Source organism: Drosophila suzukii, chromosome 2R, assembly GCF_043229965.1.
Source record: "Drosophila suzukii chromosome 2R, CBGP_Dsuzu_IsoJpt1.0, whole genome shotgun sequence".
In the NCBI taxonomy this organism is placed as follows: domain Eukaryota; kingdom Metazoa; phylum Arthropoda; class Insecta; order Diptera; family Drosophilidae; genus Drosophila; species Drosophila suzukii.
This window is the reverse complement of record NC_092081.1, coordinates 11,955,197-11,978,375: the sequence shown is the minus strand read 5'-3', so window position 1 is coordinate 11,978,375 and position 23,179 is coordinate 11,955,197. Positions and strand designations below refer to the sequence as shown.

The 23,179-nt window shown below is 38.9% G+C and overlaps 1 protein-coding gene across 4 annotated transcripts; it reads right to left on the bottom strand.

Moving 5' to 3' along the window:
* Positions 1 to 1,595: 1,595 nt before the first annotated feature.
* Positions 1,596 to 22,213, bottom strand: ckn (CRK like proto-oncogene, adaptor protein). 4 transcript variants are annotated; one of them, XM_017074103.4, is made up of 6 exons: positions 21,602 to 22,211; positions 11,095 to 12,118; positions 4,960 to 5,193; positions 4,264 to 4,500; positions 3,363 to 3,839; positions 1,596 to 2,886 (listed from the first exon to the last, which is right to left on the bottom strand). In XM_017074103.4, the coding sequence occupies exons 2-6, from the start codon at positions 12,067 to 12,069 to the stop codon at positions 2,041 to 2,043; spliced, it is 2,769 nt and encodes a 922-aa protein (XP_016929592.3). In that variant the 5' UTR covers positions 12,070 to 12,118; positions 21,602 to 22,211; the 3' UTR covers positions 1,596 to 2,040. The 4 variants fall into 4 exon arrangements, with proteins under 4 accessions (XP_016929592.3, XP_016929595.3, XP_016929594.3 ...); XM_017074106.4 differs by having other exon boundaries at positions 21,846 to 22,211; XM_017074105.4 differs by lacking the exon at positions 21,602 to 22,211 and adding an exon at positions 19,231 to 19,503.
* Between the last annotated feature and the right edge of the window lie 966 nt (positions 22,214 to 23,179).

The window sequence follows — 23,179 nt, the reverse complement described above, 5'->3', positions numbered from 1 at the left end:
TGTATTATTTCACTGTACATCTTGCACCGACATGGAAGGGACACTTTTCAGACACATAATTTAGAGCGATCCTTAGATTTCTTTCTGGTTTGGAAAATCAGGTAAATATTCCGCAAGTTCTTCAGAAGCTCATTTAGAGTCAAGCACGAAGTATTGAAGGCAACTGACCAGTTCGATTATTCTTCGCGCAGGGATTTGGTCTCATATGTACTCTTCAGAGACTTCAATTTATGTACGAGTATAACTTTCGATCAAATGAAATACGGAGTCCAATATTGAATCGTTCATTATTTTTCTGAACTGATTTTGGTTTGATCTTTAAAAACTCATTGTGGAAGCTAGTAAATTAAGATTGTTAAAAAATTTTTTTTTAAAAGTGGTTAAACTGTTATTCCTCAAAATTTCTAGTTCTAAGGTAGATTTTTCTCAGGACAATCAAATTTAAAATTACCAAATTTTCCCTATTTCAAATTTTAAAACGTTGAAAATCAATTTTTTTCGGATAAAAGAAATATTGGAAAAGGTAAAATTTTTGGAAACTTTCGACATTTCATAGCAACCAACCAAAAAATCCTTCATTGAGGCAGAATCTATAAAGCTTCTTTGAGTTCCATGGTAAAATTGCTCTGATTCCTATTAGGTTGGTTTCTGTGACTCCAATATTTTCTTTTAGGGAGAAACTTGGGATTTGGAAGAGTAAAGGGAAATTATATTTTGCTTCGAAACCTTCCACAACCTAGTTCTGGATCCGACACCGCAGAATGTACCCTTTAACTCATCGAAAATTCAGAAAAATAAGAAGTATAAAAGATTAATCCTTTTGGTTTTTAAATAACGGTAGCTAGAAACAGAGTTCATGATAAATAACTAAGATATCCCGTCTATACATTTAAAATTCGGAACATTTTACTATGAAAGTTTACTTTATTTGTTATTGGTTTTCATAATTTTTGTTTGCCCTTTATGTGCTTTACATGTTTGTGATTTTATTTGTATTTAATTCTTTTACGTTTCCTTATATGCGTTTATAAATCGAATTCTCCAATTTCCTCTAATGATATGCGCACCAAACAAATTTTTAACTGAGCGCAATTAACAGGAAACGAAAAATGCTCTCGAAACCAAAATTTTTACTACAAGATTTTTATTTATGTAAATTATAAAGAAGGCAATTCAAGTGTATACCAAGGAATTCTAAACGTTATTCAGCATCAATGCTCGATTAAAAATAATTTATAAAGATGGATTCGCTTTCCTCCTTCTATTCTCGATTTCTTAATGTAACGCTAATATAAGATTTATATTTTATATAATGCATCTTTTTACTTTGTATGGAATAACACTTAATTATACATTCATTTCACATAGTTTGATTTCAGTTGTAATCGTATGAAACAGAAAAATGTCTGTGCAGGCTGATTCAAAAAAATTGTAAAAAGAAAATAAGAAAAATATATTTAAATGCAATTTTAAATTGTCTGAAGGGGATTTCTAAATAGTAGTTCTTGTCTTCTTTGTTTTGTGTGTGTTTAAGAGTGTGCCTTATGGTTCATTTCTTGCTTTCCTCTGTCGTATAGTATCAAACCACTAAATACTTGTCCATATAAATGATTTCGTTTAAATATTTATTTATATATAGAATTATATATATTTTATGCTATATAATAACTATGCAAGTTTTGCATATATGCATGTTGCGCTTCATTTACCATCCTTCGTTTACTTGGATATTTTCATTTTGTATCGTTAACACTCATATTTTTGGGAATGGGACGAGAGAGTTTAGGAAAAGTACAAAAGTATTCATTCGTGGGTTTTTTGAAAGCTTTTCTGATTTAGTTTTCATTTTACTACACAACGTGTACATCGAAATGATACAGAATACAACTAAAAACGACTGCTTCCTCCTATGCATTTGGAATAAAAAATACAAAAACAAATTGAACTTAACTAGGTTGAAGTACATAAAACATTACAAGATACACCACAAGTTCTACCGGAAAATTCAGCTACACTACGATTTGTTGTTTGATTGGAGATTTATTCACTGTCGATGTTGAGGCCTACTCGCTTCTCTTCCTCGAGCATGGCGTCCAACTCGTCCGTGAGGTTGGCCAGCATATTGCCAATGTCGTTTAGAACGTTTACCGAAACTTTTGGCGGACCTCCTGTGTTTATGGCTACAGCTGGAACGGTCGACTCCGGCGAACTAATGGGATCCACCGCTGATCCGCCAGGATTGGACACATCCAGAGTGGGTGAACGCAGATGCAAGGCACTTCCACCGCTGGCCGTGCTGCCCATGCTTTCACTGCGCGCCAGGGTGGCATCGTGCAGCGAACTGGAAGATTTCAGCGAATGGAACGAGTGCGCTATGTTTGCAATAGTGTTCGTGGAGGAGGAGCTGGAGCTCGAGCTGGATGAGTGCAGGTGGGCGGGATGGCCACCGCCAGGAGCGCTGTTGGTGCCCGCTCCGCCGCCCTGCAGCTCCTGGCGGTTGAGCAGCCGCTGCTTGATCGTCCCTGTGTTCTCGTTGGCAAAGGGTATCGTATCAATTGAATCGATGCTGGATGTCGACTTATTGTCGTGATATTTCTCGCAGTGTATCTCCGCCGTTGTCTGCTGAATGGTGGCATAGTTGGCGTAGATGGGTTGCTGACCACTCCCCGCTCCCGCCTGCTGCTGCTGCCAGTGCTGCGCCGTGTGGCCGTAGAACATGTGCTGTGCCTGTTGCTGCTGCTGGGCTGCCTGCTGATGCGCCTGCGCAACCGATCCCGACGGCACTCCCTCTCCGCTCAGCGTGCGGGAGTTGCGTATGCTGCAGTGGCGTCTAGGTGGCTCTGGAGCTATCTTCTTGCCCGTCAAGGGACTGCCGCTTAAGTAATTCTGTAAAAAAAGAGAACCATTAGTTATGTTATTATTGGAAAGCATTTGTTTTTAGGCCAAATCGTTTAATTCCCTATTGCTCTTATCAAAAATAGGATTCATTTTCATTCAAATTCCATTTTAAACTCTTTATTTTTTATTACCAAATTTTTACCAAACTGAATTGCAGAAGATATTTTAGTGTCTATTCTAAAATAACGAGTATTACGTAATTTACACCCTCATTTATAAATAACAATTAAAGATAATGAGGTAACAAATTCGAAAACTTTATGGATGTTTACAAAAAATTTATGTCAAGCCAAAAATAAAGTCTATTACGCAATATATGTAAAATGGGCTTGGCTTTTAGACGAATAACCATCAAAGAAACAATTAAATAAATATACATTGAGAAAATTTGACAATAGTTCTACTATCTATATAGTCAAACGCAGACTAATGATCTAATATGACCCATGGAACCCCCAACTTACCGCTCCTCCCTCCACACCGCTGGCCGCTCCATACTCCGCCGCCGCCGCCGCATTCATGTAGTGGTGGTGCTCCAGCGGCGGCATCGTGTTCAGCACCGCTCTCTGCAGGATGCCTCGCTGCTGGCGTGGCAACGTGCCACCGCCCTCCTGCTCGTAGAGCAGCTCCCTCGTGGCGTCGTTGGTGGGTGTAATGTCGCCATCGTCGTAGGACCGCCGCCATCCAATGGGCGGCGGATTGCCCAGGAGACGGGCGGCAGCCGCCTGCTGCTGTTGCTGGTGGAGCAGCTGCTGGTGGTGATGCTGCTGCTGCTGGAGCGTTGCAGCCGCAGCCATGGCCGCCGCAGCCGCCGCCGTTGTGGGCGGCCCAAAGTGGCCGTAGTCCGTGGTCGTGTAATGGCTGAAGGTCAGATGGCTGCGCGTGCTGTTGTCGTGGATGTCCTCCAACGATTCCAGGCTCTTGCCGCGCGGCTGGCGCACCTGCAAAAAAAGATGAGAGGCTCATTAAAAAGGGAACTTTTTGAAATTAATGAGATGTATTTACTGACTAGTTTACAGTTAAATATTTTGAATTCAAGACTTTTACGCAACGTAAATGGAACTTCCATTGACTGTTTCTTTAAATTGAAATGGTTAAATTTATATATTTAAATTGTTTCTACAGTTCAACAGATGTATGTATTTTAAATAAGTACAAATAAAATTTAACATGATCTTAATAATCGCAACATATTTTTGATTAACAAAATTAAAAAGTTTATGATTTATAATGGGCATTTAAAGTCTGTTTCTAGAATTATCCATAAACGCATATGTTCGCCCATACTAGGATGTCAGGAGGTACTTAAAAGATCAAGGCCAACGGGCTGTTGAGCCTTTTAACTTTTGAGGACCGAGTGCCCACCTTAATGAGCACCACATCGTTGCCGGAGCAACACTCGTGATTGCTGCCCGTGCAGTAGTAGGCGTCTCCGTTGGGGAGGCTGCTGTTGAGGCAGCTGCTCCCGGCTGGGGCAGTGGCATTCAGCACACTGCTGGTGGCGTAGATTTTCGTGTCGTCCCACGAGACGCGAGTGGTTGGCACATAGGATGGCGTACTGGGTATGGGCACAATGAATTGCCAGGGCTTCCGCTGGTACTCCTGATTGGTCACCATTTGGTATGGGGAAATCATACAAAATAAGAGGGAAACAGAAACGAAAACAAATTAGTGGAAAATTAAAATCAAAACAATATTTAAACAAAATTAAAGTGGTGTTTTTACTTAAAAGCGGGCAATGTAAATTCAAAATATAATAAATTTTGGATAAAACGTTACATATAAAGTTTACACTTGTGTGAATTTTTAGAAATGTGTATTATTTAATAAAAGATCCATTAAAAAAGTACCATTTAAAACGTTGAAATAATAGTTTTTTAAATATGACACTTTATTTTTATCTGAGTTTTGTATAGGAGGTAAGCTATGCACAATACAGAAAAAATGATATACACCCTTTCTTAATATTTTGTAATCCTATTAATTTACTTGGACTATAACATTTTGATCCCCTAACGCTTGTTATAAAAGCCTCTTTTAAGTATAATAACCATTTCTCACCTGTTGTTGGTAGGCATTGGCGCCGCCTGGGTTCCACTTTCCGCTAATGATATCCTTCACCCGCTTGATGGCCAGCAGGATCTTCTTCTGGTGGCCCAGCTTGACAATGCCAATGTCCTCGAGATCCTCCCAAGTCACTTGGGTTACGTCGCGCACCGTCTTGTAGTTCTGCTCCAGTAACGGCTGAATGTACTCCTCCAGACGCAACAGCTGCAGCCATTCCTCAATTGATCCCTGGAAATACGAGGGGAGAAATGAATTGAGACGTCATTATCGTTAGGTTTTATGGAAGCCAGCTAATCGCATTTGATACATGTCAGAGTATGGGGAACACAGATCAGTTCAGACTACAAATTGTCCATGAACTAGTTCAGACCCCGCTGATAAAGAAGGGGAGAATCGGATGAGTTAGGTTGGGTTGGGTGGGTTACAACTTATATGGCTGGGCCTGGTGTCTCTCGTGATGAGCCTACCCGTCGCTCGTCGTCGTTCCAGCTCTAATCAGTTGTAATTGATAAGATATGACATAAATCGCGTCAAAGCACAGGCATAAAGAAACGAATAAAAGCCAAAAACTCGTTGCTGTCGTCATTAAACGGTAGCAGGCTCGCCCGACACTTATAACCAAAAGTCGCTATATACCCGTAGATAAATGCGCATACATACGATGCAGTCGAAATTCGTTAGCTTCAATGCGTGTAAAGCCACTTTTTATACTTTATGCTATATGTACACGATGTGTTAATCAGTTTTTTTCTTTTTGGGGGAAGCTCTATGGTTGTCTGCTCTTTCGGCAACTAAATTGCTGTTGATTTCAATTTAATTAAACGGCTTGTCATCTGCGAAATGTGATGCGATTGCTGGTGGAGTCTCCCGATTGAACATTTTTATTGAAAGCTTATGATTGGGAGAATGTCACATGGCAATTGAAAAGTTTCCTAGGCATAGACTCATTCATCTCGTATATATACATATCTGTTTTATTTTCACTGTGACATTTGACGAATACATGGCATTCAGGAAGTACACGTCTCTACCTTCCCCTAAACCGATAATCCAATTAAATTTCATTTCTTCAATGGTACCTAACATATTCTACTGGTCTTTAATTTGAAATCAATTTATTTATCGTACACGTTTACATTTTATAGTCAAAATGATGGCTATTATTCATTTTAGAAGTGCTAATAATAAAATAAAAATATATCCATAAAATATATATGGAAAAATTATACAATCCCCACTCTTCTGTAAAGTAAATATGAAAATATTTGGCTGAAATCTTGAGCTTCGATCCTCACTTGTTATTTTAGGAAAACTCTCTACTGGGGAATGCCACTTCAAAGAGTATTTTAATGTGTGCCTCACAACTCCAAAGTGAATGTCACACCAAAACAATAACAGGCCCGCAACTTCATAAGCCCATATGCTAATCGAAATCCTCCATCCTCAAATGGTCGAAATGGTGGAAGATCTCCAGCAGGCACGACACATATATATTTCACTAAAACTTTAACAAAATATTTATCTAAATAACAATTTTGTTTTTGGTGCTTTGTGGCTTCGCTCCGAGTTCGCTTCTCCGAAATCCATTAGCAGGTAGCATATGGTATGACACTAAACAGCAGCGGCAGCCATCATTAGAGCAGGCGAAAAAAACAGGTTTTTGAAAAGCAAATCGTTGACCAAAAGACAAAAAAACAACAAAATCAACTGTACGTACTATGTACCACAACAAAGTTGAAGCAAATACGCCAATCCGAAAACAGAATACCATTTTAGAGTCTACTAACGGGCCCCGAGAAAGAAAAAAATCCGAATATAAGCCAACATCAGCGCCTTATGACCCTCAAGGTCGTTCGTTGATTGCGGGGCTCGAAACGGAGATTGGCGACCGTTTAATAACCTTTTCCTTCCCGCGCTCGCTTTTGAGGTATTTCGCTTTATTTCCTTTTTCGCCGCGATAAAGATGTGTGCGAAAAAAGAAAGCGCAGAGTCTGTAGAATGTTGGCTAATGAGCGAGCGAGCTCTGTTTTTCCCAAGTCTCTCGTTATTGGTGATGTAAGGGTACACCGTGAAACATATGATTATTTTGAACCGGATATAAAAATATGATTCCCAGAAATATCTGACTTGTTTTTATAAAAGAATCAAGAAGATATAAACTTGTATACTGATTATATAATCCTGGGGCTATAATCGCTATAAATATTTTAAATATTGTTTTCAGGAATATGAAATTTGGTATGCTGGTGGGAACTAAGAAAACAAACAGTTTGTTGAGCTGGCTGCTACTGAATTTGAAGTATAAATTACACCAGTTTACAAAAGAAAATTGATGAAATACGCCTTTCAGGAAACCTTTGTTTTCCGGTAAGATACATCTCCCTGATTAAGAAAAGGGCACTTAAAATTTTTTCTATGGTACCAATTTTTTTTTAAGTGTAAAAAACGTTTTTCGCACTTTTTTATTTTCTAACTCGAGTTGTGATAAACCGAATTCGGTCATTAAGGACTCATTTTACAGGTAATAGAATGCCCTTTAACTTTCTTATACACATCATTAAGTTCCATTCATTAGTTCAAAAGCTACACTTCGTCAAAGTTGAAAAATTTGGAAAAAAATCAAAAACGCTGGCATAAATGGCTTCTTTAAAAATACACGCGTAAAAACCGAAATTAGTTTTATGTTGTTTTCTTGAAGGCTGAACCATAACGGAGAATATGCGCCATAGATCACGACAATCCGTTGGTAAATCGATTTTTAACAGATTTTTAAACGTATATACCCAAGTTCAGTATTCGGGAGCAGCGGCCGTTAAACGTTATTTTAAATTTTCAGTGTTGGAGAACGTAAGAATTTGGTGCAAGTTGTTATGCATAACGTCAGTTTCCTTAATGACCGAATTCGGTTTATCACAACTCGAGTTAGAAAATAAAAAAGTGCGAAAAACGTTTTTTACACTTAAAAAAAAATTGGTACCATAGAAAAAATTTTAAGTGCCCTTTTCTTAATCAGGGAGATGTATCTTACCGGAAAACAAAGGTTTCCTGAAAGGCGTATTTCATCAATTTTTTTTTGTAAACTGGTGTTATAGTCCTTTAACCCATTATACATTTTTAAGGATTTACTTAAAGGTACAATTTTTGAAAATTGTTTATAGTAATGTATTGTTTTTCCTTCTTGTTTTTAACGATATAATGAATTGTTTTTTTTTAAATATATTAATATATTCCCCCAGTGCCTCAGAATGATCACTTTTTAAGGATTTACTTCCAAGATAAAATGTCTAAAAGCTTTTTATAGTAATTAATTATTATTCTGTACTGTATTATATGAAATAATGATATAATTAATCAAAAAATATAAATATATTCCCCCAGTGCCTAAGAACTCTCCAGCCACACCCCAAAAGACAAAGAGTGGCCCGCCCAAGATCAACAAATAAGAAATATCGAATGGAGCGATAAAGAACGACTACAATACCGGTAACTCGACCACAAAACTTGGCAAACTTGCGAAAAAAACGTCATGGCGCGTTATATAAACAGAAAAATTGAATGCTAAACAACAAAAAGCGCAAAATTCTACACGGCTAGTAAAATATTATCGCGCATTTTTCAGCTGAAATACAAAACCGTCTGTGGAACAAACATTAAAAAAAAACAGGCGGAGAAAAACAAAAGCTGAGGTCATACTGATTTGAAAAATTGCAGCTAAAAAGCGTGGCAAATCGCTCAAAAAAAAGATTCGAAGCGTACCGATAATGAAATACTAAAATGGAGGTTATTAGATGGAGTAAAAACTAGCAATTAACCGAAATCGAACGGAATGTGGCACAAGTTTGAGTCCGTTGAATGATCGATAAAGGCGATAAATGATATTTTCTGTATTCACTGAGCTGGCAGGTGGGCTGCACTGCAGCCGAGTGGGCGGGGAATGCAGTTATACACCCATATACGAGTGTGTACTTAAAGATACATAGATACAGGCCGACGAAGTGAGTCAGTGGAAGCTGCAGTTGAAGTTGAAGATTATGGCCGATGGGTGTTAATCGGCTCCGGAATGCACAGTGTGAATGTGAAACTCATGTCGCCCAATGTGGATATTTGGATGGTATAGCCAAACAATTAATGTTAATTTATGGAGGCATTTTTTTTGAGCATTTCTCAAAGGCAGACAGCATTGACTTCGATTCGTTTCCAAGTGAAGCTTAAAATTCGGAATATTTATGTTGGTCAAGTTTCTAGACTTCGAAGCCATTTTTTCGGTGATATGTTTCATTTCTTATTGGTATGCATTTCCATATGCACATCGTGTTGATTTTATTCGGGGGTTAGTCATTCGACTTGAAAGCGTTGTTTAGGGCTAAACGTGAAATGCATATTGATAAGACCTCAGGCGGTTGCATTTGGTAAGTCACGTACTTTTGGTACGAATTTTAGTGCAGTTAAATGGGGAAGGTAAGTTTGCTGAATAATTTTGCATGATCGAGTTTCAAGGCGGAAGTTTAGGGGGCAATAAGTAAATACGATTTATAAAATGTATATTAAGCGAAAGTAAATTCTTCTGAAACTAGATTTAAGGGGCAGTACAGTACAACTTGTAAAATATATATTAACGAAATACGAATTCTTCTAAAATAAGACTTGTTTTAATCTTTTAGCAAACCCTAAAACCAATGAAACATCTGAAGTAATTTTAATTCAATGCTAATCTTATCAGATCAATACATTTTGGTAGAAAAGTTATTCACCCTACAACTTTTAGGGGATTTCTAAAATTAAGAAAATAAAACCTAAGACAAATGAAGCAGCGGAAGTAATGCAAATTTATTTCGAATCTTTTTAGATCTTTCTTTTTTGGACTCAACAGTTCGTTCACCCCCTATAAATCCATTCGAATCCATTATTTCTAAGCTGAAACTCATTTTTTTGAATGGAATCTCACTGAATGCGCATTGTTGGCCATCATCTAGTCATTCAGCTGGAACCTTGATCTGTCAGATCGATTGGCTAATGATTGGCTTCGATCCGGAGAGCAATTATCCGCGATGGAGCAGGTTGTTGCTGCTATTTCAAGTTCACCTTAATGTCACCACAGATATGTATCCACACGAATGGACTTTTAATTTTTATGTTTATTCACTCCGCTCGGCGTGTTTTTAATGAATTGTTGATGGGAATTAATGTGCGCATATTAAACAAAAATTCTTTCATTAACAATAAATACAAAAAAATTCGCTGACGGCGCTGTTTTAAGTTCCCTTTTTCTCTTTCGCATGTGGGAAACAAGTTTATTTCTTCTGCGCTCTCTCTTTTTTTTTGTTTTTTGCAAATGCTTATTTAATGAAATATAAAAGATAAGCCGGTAACTAAACAAGCAAACAGGGGAGAAGGCGAAAAGAGAGAAAAGGGTGTTGCCGGCCACAATTAATGCCAATATGGCAATTTGCCAAGCTCGCCGTTGTGTGTGTGAGCCTCTATCTGTGTTAACAATGACTAAATAAGCTGCTCTACGTGATTGCAGGCCAACAGCATTCACAGTAGTCGATCGCTAGTCTACCACCACTTTTTAATCTTTATTGTATTCAAACTTTATCGTTAATGAGCCATTTCCTCTTTAAATCGATTGATGCTATAATTTTTCTTTAATTTCTACTCTCTATGGAGGCATTAACAAAGAATAGTTTAAGTAAGTCCAAGATTTTATCAAAAAAATTTCCAAAAGTTTGTATTTCAGCTTTGTTGTTAAGCTTATCCCTAAACTTACATTGTAATAGGACTTTTTAGATCCTTATTCCTCCATTTTACAAACTTAAATAGTACAATATCATGAAACCACCTGTTGAACTCTAATTTCTTATATTATAAAAATCTTTTAAAGTTTTCCGCCTTAAAGTCTCTACTGTACCATAAAGTGCATCACGAGTTGAACAGGTTCTGTACTGATTAGATAGGCAAATATTTGCGGGCGTGCTAACAAATAGAGATATTTCTCCGGAACTCTGGACTTTTATGGCAGAGAGATAAAGTTCGTTTATAATACCAGAAGATTCTCAAACTGCTAAACAAAATGTTTTAAATTTACCATATATATGAAGAAATATACACAATATTTATAATCTTGCTTACCGGCACAAAATGCGGCAAATTGTCGAGCACCTGCAGCTTGTCAATCCGCTGCTTGATCCGCTCCCGATGATGCGGATTCTTGATGCCAATGGCGGTGAGATCCTCCGGCGTCATGCGCGCAATGGTGGGCAGATCGTAGCCCGCGGCGATGAACAGCTGGGCGTACTCCTCGTGCTTCATCTCCAGCAGCCAGTCGATGATGAGCTCATCGTTCCGCTGCCGATCCACGCTGCCAATGGAGCAGGAGCTCACGGAACTGCAGCGCGGTGAGGAGAGCGGTGCCCGTATCGAGGCCCCCGACGAGGACACACCGGTCAGGTAGGAGGAGGCTCGACCAGAGTCCAAACTAGCGGTGCTGTGGCGAGATCCGGAACCAGCCGAGCCCGACGAGGAACCTGGGGAATCTCGGCCAGGCGATTGGGTCAGATCGATGCCCTGATCCTCCTGCAGGGCCAGCTGCTGGTGGTAGTAGACGGCCGCCTTGTGGGTCAGCGGTTCGCGCAGAGTGGCACAGAAAACGGGTGGTGGCGGGACCATGGCAACTCCAGATTTTCCAGCTCCTGGTGGCGGTGCTCCCACCACCGTCGCTCCTCCTGCACCTCCTCCTCCTCCTCCGCCGCCAGCTGAGGGGGCTACCGCCGGACCAGCCACTTCATCCTTGAGACGCAGGGCCACACTCGTCTCCCGTGGCAAATTGAAGCCACCCTCCTCCAGCGAGGGCGACGAAACGATGCTGCTGCCGCTCATGCTGATCCCATCGTCCGCCTGGTTCTGGTTCTGGTGATGGCGCAGCGGTCCGCTCAGCCGGTAGAGCGGTATCAGCGGCTGGTGGTGCGGATGATGGTGGTGCTGCTGGTGGTGTTGCTGCGGCTGCTGATAGTGATGCAAGTCCTGCGGTGAGTCACCCGGTATCGTTGGCGGTTGCACCTTCTTAGCCTGTGCGGTAGATGCATGCGGCTTCAGCGAACGATGCATGATTATTATGCGACTCTACTGGCCGCCGGGGCCGTATCTTCGCCGACTCCTGTTGGGAAAAACACACGAAAAAAGATGGGAAAATCAGTACTGCAGTTGGGCCAAACGTGTCCGCCAGATGTGTGTGCCAGAAAACAAGAAATCTGCATAATTGGTCATAGACAGTTTTGATGTTCTACTCTAAAAATAGGGCTCCCAACACTGTTTACTCGGCGATGCGGCGGCGAGTCAATAAACTGCGCCACGGGTTCTACAATTCTCCTCCAGCTCCATGTTTTTGGGGCCCATACCCATCCCCTCACTCATTTGTCTACTCCACTGCATCGTATTACACATTTCATTCACAAAAAAATTGACATATTAATAGGTGGCGACAGGCGGTTACCCTTTGTTTTCTAGTATATATATATAAAGTATATCGGTTTAGATATTGAGATAATATTTAATTTTATATAACAAACGGAAATGTAAATATTGGAAACCTATGTATTCAAATCTCTATAAAAACAAACTTTAAACAACTAGGAAATATTATAAGAAATAGATTTTTAAGTGTTATATGTTCATATGACACTTGCCTAAATTTTGATCAACGGACAGGATTTATCTAAATAAGCCATTGCAACGTTAGAGAAAAGTTCATATTTATACATTAACATAAAACATAGCTTATCATAGCCATATGAAATTAATCCGGCCTCTTTTTAATAGTTTAACATGTGTCATTCTGCCATAATCAATCCTTCAATGTTGATCAAAAACAAATTTTTGTCCGTAACAGCTTATTAGCTTGAACCGAATTACTGAACTCATCAAAGTTTGATATACATATCTAGATTGCTAAACAGCTGTTTAAATCTATGTGTATAATTGTGGGTTTTAAAGTAAAGTTAGTTTTAAAATGTCTTCCAAATAATTATAGTGCTACGGGCCCTATGACAGATAGATAGATTTTCTTACAATCTGACTGGATCTATTTTAAGAAGTCACGGCAACGGGTAGTAAATACAGCTTTACAATGAATTTATATAATAAATAATTTCGATAGATTTTTAAAATAAGATCAATCAGTTAGTCAAAAATCAAGCTAGGTGTCATAGGGCCTTTATTGAAACACTAATATTAGATTTTCATATAAAACTTGCTTAGGGGAGCTATATAAATTGTATTTATTTGAATAAGCAACTCTTTAAGCAAGAAAATGTTCTTGAATATACCAATTATTCGGCGCAGTTATTGGTAGACCGGCCTGATACGCCCTTGATGACCCCAAAACAAACACCCATCCATAGACGACGAGTTCTAAGCAGCTGGGGACAGAGAAAGAGAGAGAGATTATGTGAGACCCTGTGAAAGGGCGAGGACTTTGGGACTTTGGCTGCGGCACGAGCTGTGTCAAAGTTCGTTGACTGCATTTTGTGGTTCGAAGGGGGGCGGGGGGCAGCTGCTGTCTAGTCGGCAACGTCATAATACACTCGAAAATGCACGGGCAGACCTCGGACGAGCGAAATCTGGCGAAAAGTCACGAACGAAGCCTTCAACATGTCATTAGCAGCAGGGCGCAGAAATAAAGCCGCCCGATTTACGGGGAAACAATTAAAAAGCCAAAGCTGCAGCTGCAATTTCCTGGCAATTTCCTCGCTTACAAAGTAAGTGCGCGCGGGCACTACAAAAGTAAGAAGTGATTTGGAATTCAAAAGACTGCAAGTGCAATTCCCGCCTGCCTATCGATAGAAAACCGGGGGGGCGGACCACCTGTTCGATTGGAAACTCGCTGCCCTGGCCGGCGAGTGAAAATCCAAAGCGGCAGGTGTCATAATCCGAGTGGTTTTCCCTCCCCAAAAATGTGTGTGTGTGGGTTGCGGAAAATGGTAAATGCTGCACGGAAAAACGTAGCAAAAACTCAGAAACGCATAACGGTGGCAGTAGTAAATCTCATTTACAAGCTGCCTTTTTAATGAATTTTTATGTATGCGACGTGCCGGAAAAAAAAGGAAAAACTGCAACCGTTGCAAAACCCCCCAAAGAGAGAGAATTCTCTCTCAAAGAGAGGCAGACAGAGACAGAGAGAGAGGGAGAGCGGCATTGGAGTTTTCGCGTAGTAGGGTAGTATATCAACTGCAGCAGCGAATGTGGGTTGCGGTTTCTCTGTATTGTGTTATTTTGCCGCCCACACGAGCTGCACCCACCCACATCTCAACCCGCCACCCCTTGATCCCCCCCCCCCCCCCCCATTATACCAAAAAACCACCCACCCACCAGATGTTGTTGAACCGTTTCATGCGGCCGGCATTGCAGTTTTTTCCTTTTTTAATTTTTGTCTTTTTTTTTACCCTGTTTTTGTTATCCCATTTTTATGAGCTACCATTGTTAGGAGCTGTAAGTTTAATTGCAAACATGAAACAGGCAAGCCCCCACACTTCTTTATAAGGGGAGGGAGTTCGGGTATAGCCATAACCTACAGAGAAAAAGTAGTTAAATACCATTCATATAGTTTGCTAGAACCAGTTGGGAATTTTTAAGTTTTTTTAAAGCAGTGAAAACAACGAGGCTATTCCAAAAAAAGTTGGGAGGATGATTCAGAAGAAGATTAGGATGCTAATATTAAAACTCGCGAAACATTAAAATTAATTACAGTTGGTATCTTATTAAAAAACTTATGCCATTTAAAAAAAAGGGATTTTAATTTGGGAGTTTTAAAAGTTTTAATTATTTAGAACCCATTTTTTATGTTCTATGACAGCTTAAATATTTTTTAAAAGGAGAATACATCTAAAAATGAGTTTTTACTATTAAACTCCATTTTTATACACAACCAATATTAATTATTTAACTTTTTTTCAGTGCATTGCTTTTGCAGTGGGTGGTGAGTAATCGTAATGAGCATAACACTTGCCCTGTCTTTCATGCCCAGCGAATGCCAGCTTTGGCTCAAAAGTGTGGATATAAAATCGAAATCAATTTGGATTCTATTGAGGGGTCTCCCCCGGCGAGTGTTCACTGTGTGCAGCATAAAAACTGATTGGAAATGCAATTGGAGGCTTGGGACCTTTTGGGTGTTGGCAAATACATAAATACAAAAGGGAAATAGTCGACGGTCGGGGGGGTTGGTGGGTGGTGGTTCGGCCAACAGGCGGAAAGATTTATTGATTGTCACACACACACACACACATACACACATATCGGTAGATGTACAATGAAGCGGAGTTGCGGTTTTGAAGTTGGCAGCAAAAACGCTGAGCAACTAAAAATAATTATGGTTACACCAGTGCTCTCAACACATTGAAGCACACAGATACAAAAGAGAGGGCGGAAGGGAAATACTGATAAATCAGATACAAAATGACCGCAATCTATATACTCTTTTTGAGGACAAGCTATATTGATGACTATGTTAAATTTGGAAAAGGAATGAAGCGAAGGAAGACCAAAAAAAAATGTTATCAGGCAAAGTACACAGTTAATTGAAAGTTAATGTTGCCAATAATTTATATTTACGGTATATTTCCTATAGATCCTAAGTTAGGAATTGTAACACATATCTTCAAATTCTATCTAGATTTTTTTTTCTATTTATTATTATAGTATTTGGCATGTTTATATCAACTTCAAAACTCTAGAAATGCTTAGTATTACAAAATTGTAGTTAAGAAATCTGAAGAAAGCAAAATTACAAACCCGTAGAATTTAATCCAATGGAAGGTATGTATTTGACAGTATACTCTCAACCCTTCAACCCAAAAACCTCGGATGAAAAGCGTATTCAATCTTCGCTAGATTCGCTCCATTTGGCGGCTCGTTTTCTTCTCGTTCATAGCGTTTTTGTCGCTGTCGAGAGCCGTTAAAGTTTACTGGCATGAGTAATCAGCCAAATGGAGCGCAATAAAATGGCAAACGGTAACACGGCCAATCTATCACCAGAACGGCCAGCTCAGTCAGCACACCACCACCCACTGACTGACTAACCCACCACCACATTGGACCCACCAGCTGCCATGTAGTGCGATATACGCCACATAGACCCACTGGAGGTTGGCATCAAATGAGGCGCATCTCAATCTCATGTTTATTAACGCTGCCAGTGACTGTGTGTGCTGGTGTCATTAAGGCAGATAGATAAAGGAAGGTCCCACATCTGGAAAAAAAAAGAAACACCCCCACACTACCCGGTCTTCAGTGGGCCAACACTTCATTATTGACAACAAAAGGTTGGCCGACTCTGCTTCTTATTTATCAGCTGCGGGTGCTTTGCATATGACAACTTTTTTCACTCTTTCATCGGCTTTTCCCTTTTCTTTCCTCTACTGCCCCTTATATTCATTGTTTTGCGCGAAATGCAATGGACAAAGTTCGGTCGCACTTTATTCGTGTTTACCACGCCCGGTCTAAAGAAAAAAAAGGTTTTGTACTTAGTAGAATATTTTGTCAAACCAAACAAAAAGAAAGAAAGCTACCAACACAGGGAGAAAAGCAATCACCTAAACAGATGATCAGTTAGTTAGGATTTTAGCCTTTACCTGAGCTATACAGAGAAAATATTTTATATATAAAAATATTTCATTAAATTAAAGAATAGAGACACAGATAACAGATATATTTTAAATATATACAGATATATTTTAAATATATATTAAGCGCTTGGGTATAACTTTACCACATAAAATGAGCGGTGTGACCATGCAACCGCAATGTTGGTCATATTTAGGACATTTTCGAAAACAAATTTGAAAATTAAACAAATTCTTAAGTTGAATTTTTATTCCAAAATCTGTCCAAACATACGAACCTAAGAAAAATATGATTAACTTCATGGGCATGTGATTTAAGAATATGGTTTTAATTTAATTTTTTCGCTGTGCAACAACCACAAACGTGGAACGAAAACAACCAAAACCGCACAAAAGATGGTGTCGATGATGCTGCTTGGCTGCTGCCTGCTCCGCGATTCCCTGCCGCCTGAAAACTTTACCATCTCTTTGCCACAAAGCCTGTCGATAGCTCGAGATGTTGATCTTGCAAAGCGCAGAGACAAGCAGCAACCACAAACTCCGACTACGAATCTCCGACTCCAACTCCAAACTCCAGCAACAATAAATGGCCAGAGGCAGCCAAAACTTGTTTTGCCTGTAAAAGGGAGTTGTCGCTGTTGTTGTTGCTTGTGCATTGTCTCTGCGTTTTGTTTCAGGTTTCAGGCAAACGCCAAGAACAGGCAAAAACAGCGCCATAACAGCTATATGAAGCAAACTGCAGCAAGGAGCATCGAGGGAGCTGTACTGCTACCCTCTAGATAAACGATATTTGAGGACAGCTCAAGTGGAGTTTAACTAACAAAAGTGTCTTAAAAATTTCTTTAGGGAGCTAGAGAAACTAATTATAAACGATGTTCTTAAGAACAGTAACCCATACCATTCCTATAAAAAGCTAATGCTGCTCTTACTCAAAAACCAATAGTACAATTAAGAGCCTACAAAGAAGAAAATTAAGTATTACTTTTTCCAATTATTGTCAATTTAACTTCAAAGACAGCGTGATGGAGCATGCTTTTTAGCTTGCTTAATTGCTCCAATTAAACGACATTTTCAATATATCCTTTTGCAATTATCGGCCACTTTCAAAGTTCATCTTCGATGAAAATGACCCATGAATAAATGATGGCCTAATGGCGGGCACCCCATTCCAAAATCAATAACGCACATCATGTTCAATGGCAATGGATGGCCAAATTAGGCAGACATATTCCATTAGGAGTAGTTCATATATACTATATCTCCAACCCAATCCGTAAATCACGCTCCAAATTCCACACATAACCCGATATACCTTGTAGTACCCTTGTATGGTCGATGTTTTTGGAGGAGCGGAATAAAGCTCGTAGGAGGAAAATGCAGCGCTGAAGATGTGTCAAATGTGTGGGCGGGCGGGTGGTTGAGCGGACAACGCGGACAGACGGACGGATAACTTACGTGCAGTTTAACGGTTAATGCAAACGAAGACGACATTGCGTTGCGCATATGGCATATAGTACAGTACAGGAAAAAAATAAAGACAGAAAACTGAGACGGACCAAATACGGCGGACAGGCACGTAGAGAAATATACTCGAAGTCGTACCAAAAGCGGCCATCAATTCCTTCTTTTTGTGTATTTTCTTTTTTTTTCTTTTTTTTTTGGTCAAGAAGAAAGGGGCAAACAAGTTGTAAGGCGAGCAATGAGTGCAGACAAAAGCAGTTACAAGACATGAAGAAGAAAGGCCGGGGGGGGGGGGGGGGGGGTGGGGGGGACCCGAGGGGGAGGAGGGAGAAAAGTAGGAGGTACACGGGAAAAATGTGGATACATTTCAAGTTTGATTAGACACTTATAATGTCAGAGAAGACAAGACATGACCCCACATGGAAATGGTCAACGAAATTGTTAGTAGGATGATAAAAGGCTATTAGAAATGAAGACTATGTTTCATATAAAACCATGTTCCAAAATGGGTTTATAAGAAAAATTACAGAATTCCTTTAAAGATCCGTTTTCCTTACGTAACCGTGTATATTCCGTGTATATATGTAAGTAAAATAAAATTAAGCGTATGAAACTTAAGAATTCGCTAGAAATGTGAGACGTCCCACCGCAATAAAAAACAAGATGATATTAAGTTCACCCTCTAGAACAAATTCATTATCTTATTCAGTTATGAGAATATCCTAAGTTCCCAACATTTGATTCTTGATAGAACTATCTTAAAGTTTTCATAATGTTGTTGAGATATTATAAGATTGTTGAGATATTATAAAACATAGTTTAAATAAAATGTTATCCATCCTCTTTTTTTCGATTAATTTTTCCAGAATTCTCTTTTGTTGAGATATTATAAAACATAGTTTAAAGAGGATGGACCTCTTTTTTCGATTAATTTTTCCAGAATTCTCTTTTTTTCGGTGTAGCCCCCATGAATAATGGAGGGCTGTGCTCCGCGTTTTACAGCTACATTGAACTTTTTGAGACGTTTTTTAAGCCACTTGCCTCTTGCCCCGCCCACCGCCTACCATTTTTCGCCGAAATATTGTATGCGGCTTACTACTACGCACACACACACCACGAAGCCTAGTCACACACACTAGCATACATGCGTAGGATTTTGCAGAAACAACTGTGCAAAAAATATGTAAATTACCATGGTAAAACGATGAATTTCTTCCAGATTTCTATGAAAACCCTATGATGACACTTGAAATTCACATTAACTGGGGATTTCACCAAGATGGCAATTGATTTTTCATACGAAAAATGCTGTGCAAAAATTTCTTTTTACGTTAACACCGACACACACACACACACACGCACGCACACGTACGCGAGCTAGCGTATACCGAGCAGAAAAGTAGCCTGTATGTTGAGAATTGGAGAATCGGAGACTTCGAGCGAGAGGAGCCCGAAAATCAAGAGAAGCGCCGACGACCGCAAGCCAAAGCGTATTGAAACGCGGCTCCAGCATTCGAGCGTTAAAGCCAGGTCCGTAAAATCCAATTGGAGTCCGGAGTCCTCGAAGTTGCAAGAGAGAGAGACAGAGAGAGAGAGAGGGAGAGCAAGGCGAGAGAGCGAGTGCGCAAGTTGTACTTGTTTTCCCCTCTCTCTCAAAGGAGAGAATACCATTTTTCTCGGCGGCCAATTTGTTGCAATTGAAACAATAACAATTCCACTGGGCAATTTGTTTCGGGCCTGGCAAATTAGTTAGTTAATAAATGAATGAAAGAGGGCTGGGGGACAGAAGCCGAAGAAAGAGAAATGGGAAAACAAAGCGTAGCTTCAATAAGTAGGCACAGGCCTTATTCCCTAAAGTGGTTGCCATTGGCAACGATGGAAATGCACTCGGCACAGTGGAACATTTCAAGGGAGGTGTGTTCAATGATAGGATCCTATAGGAAGGAAAACAACTGACAAGTGCAAAGAAAGTTGCAGTAGGTTTGTAAAAAGGGGTTTCTATCTCTGAAGTCCCCAAAGTTTATCAGAAATAAAGAATTATTTAAGTTTAAAATACATTATAAAACATTAGAAAAGTGTTATTTTGGAAATCATAAAGAAGTCCTAATCAAAGATCATCAAAGATTTACATTAGCTTAGATGTTTTAAAAGCACACTTTACATAAGGGAAAATTTTCTACTTTTCTGAATAACAACAGGAAATGTAAACAGACTTCATATGTATATGAAAAATTCTAAAAAAAAATTTTTTGAGCATAGTATTCTATAAAATAAAAATTACTCCATGTTGATTACGTCTACTGCTCTAAAATACTTTTTTCGAACCCTGGAAAAATAGCATTTCAAAATGTCCTACTGAGATGTAAGCAAAAAATAAGTGTATAGGAAAACCCCTTAGCTGACTTATGCCTTAAGAATTCTTCCCCATTTTATAACATATCTGAAGTAACTATACATATTTGCTTACAGAAAAACAACATTGCTTCAGGATAATAATTCTTTATACACTAACGAAGATAAAAGCTATTTTGAGATCATTCAACTTGTACTTATACTTCAAAATACGAAGTCCAGTGTGAATGAGTAAGCATACTGATTGATAATCCCTTATCTGTTCCACTGTGCGTTGAATGCCACAGAAAAGACAAACAAACCGAGCCACACACACATGCACATAAACCAAGCACAACCACTTTTCATGCCGCACAAGCCAATAAGAGAGGGAGTGAGAGAGAGCTCCAGCGGTAACTTTATTTGAGGAGCGCGCAGCTGCCAGGCCGCTCTCTCTCTCTAATCTCTTGGTGGAGCTATTACCGCCCAACTCTCCTCCCCTCCCCCATTATTCTAACACCTCATTGGAGACAACGACATCAAGTCATTTGATTCCCACACAAATCTCTGCATATTGAGCGCGGTCTCTCTCTCTTTCTCTCTCACTCGTTTCATTATGGCAAGTGAGTTATGGTTTTTGTGAGTGTGTGTGTGCAGTGCTGCGCTTTCTATTGATTTATATGAGTTTTATGGCGCAATCTGAGCCATAACAACCAAAGAGCAAAAGAAAAAAATTACCCAGAGCTCTGGATTTTAATTAACAAGGGAAGAAAAAATTATGCAAAAAGAGGAATAATAATATAAAAAAAAACAATAAAATAAAAGGCCATTGTTTTTATTGCACCCCCACTTCTCACGACCAGAGTTGTCACGTGCCGTTAGAAATGCCAGACACGTGTTGGTTTATTAATTACATAAGCCTAAACAGCTGCAGTCGTGAGTGCCCCTTCTCCTCTGACTACCTTTTGTTTCCTCTTTTTTGGAAAACCAATTTCCTGCAGATGCTAAAGATGCCGCATATATTAAAAGGCGCAGCGAAACAGCTGGCAACCCTCAAAAGTGACAGATGGCGACGCCGACGTCGACGCAGGCAGCGCAGGACGAAGGCGGCATCAAAATAAAAACACAAAAAAGAGTTGCCGCCTAGGCGAAATGTCATAAAAATACTACCCTCCTTTTTAAAACCTTAACTATGTGTACAACTAATTAAAAAACACAAAGTAAGAACTTACTTAATTAGTAAAAATTACTTTTTCCAGGCTTTGTCTAAGGTTTCGCCTCCCCTTCTCCTTTCTCTCGACAAATCGCATAAATCACTAGCGTAACCAAAAGCTGGCACACAAAATGTAAACAATGTAAAATGCTCGTAATTGTTGCTTTTGTAGCTTAATGAATTTCACGTTTTTTATGGCCTTTTCCACAAAAACAGGAGACAAACAAACGGCACAAAACGCACACATACACCGAGAGACTCACTGTTTGTTGTTGTCTTTATTTTATGTCTGCGACGCGCGAGTAAAACATAAAAACCAGATTAATTTCAGGCAGACGAAAATGTTGACGGTTTTTTCTTCGCTGGTTTCTTTTGAGCTGAGTTTCTTGCTTAGCTGTTGTTGTTGTCGCGACTGCTCTTTATTATTTGCTGAGCCGCCATTTTCTTTCGTTGTAATTACTTGAGTTTTTTTTGTTTCAAACTTTGATATTTTGAGCACCTTTTTTAAAGTATTTATAAGCACTTTAAACTTGTAATATTTTATAACAATGTATTATTTCGTTTTTTGAAACTAACTACAATTTAACGGGTCTCCGCGACAGACGTCCGAACGGCGGAAAAATAAAACAAAAACAAAACCTGGGGATAGAGGTGGAGAAACACCGAGGCATCGAGACTATCGATATTCCAAATAAAAAATCTAGAAATATACTTTTTATACCATATTTTGTTTATTCAAATATACACAAAATATATCAAACGGCCACACTAAAGCAATCGATTTTAGCATGCATAACTATCGGCGGACCTTTTAAATATACATGCATAAAGGAATGGTAAATAGAGCTGACGTGATAAGTCGGTAGAGTAGTTTCTTGCCAAAATAAATATGTTTTTTTAAATAAAAATGAAAAGCCTTGGAGTAAGAGCTGATCATATTTTTGAATTTCTTTTAGGAAGGATAAACTTAACATTCAAAAACTATGAAACGAATCGGACACTAATTGCAATAACATAATTTTAAACTTGCTTTCATCCCACATTTCGTTTTCAAGATACCTGTTAAACACTAATATTTTTTTGCTCAGGACAAAAATATTGTAGTCCGAGTAAGAGCTGATTATATTTTTGAAGTTCGTTTAGGAAGGGTAAACCTAACATTTAAAAAGTATTAGACGAATTGGACATTAATTGCAATAACATAATTATTTCATCCCACATTTCGTTTTCAAGATATCTGTTAAACAATAATATTTATTTGCTCAGAACAAAAATATTGTAATCCGACATTAATGCGATATATTTTAGAATTTTTATTCAGAAATTACATTTTTTTAGATTTACCTTCTTTTGCTTGGGCCTTTTTTTCTGGGGGCTTGGCCTCAAATCAAAAAGCAACAGAAAGCCGGTCTAAAAATACGTTATAAATATCAATAAATTACTTTTAGTCTAATTAGATGACAATACCCAGTCCTTTGAACTTTGATTTTTAACTTATAAAACTCATTGGCTTTTATAAAATATTTTTAAAGCAAAATAAATAGGGGTACGTGTCTAATGCTGTACCGCATATATATTTTTTTTTTATTCTCACCGT

What these genes read in the sequence shown, in the direction of transcription:
- ckn (XM_017074103.4), bottom strand. Translation starts at nt 12,069, where the DNA reads ATGCATCGTTCGCTGAAGCCGCATGCATCTACCGCACAGGCTAAGAAG. An exon ending in ATTTGCCGCATTTTGTGCCG is followed by an intron (nt 5,194 to 11,094) that starts GTAAGCAAGATT and finishes TCGTATTTCCAG; the next exon opens with GGATCAATTGAGGAATGGCT. An exon ending in ACGATGTGGTGCTCATTAAG is followed by an intron (nt 3,840 to 4,263) that starts GTGGGCACTCGG and finishes CTTTTTTTGCAG; the next exon opens with GTGCGCCAGCCGCGCGGCAA.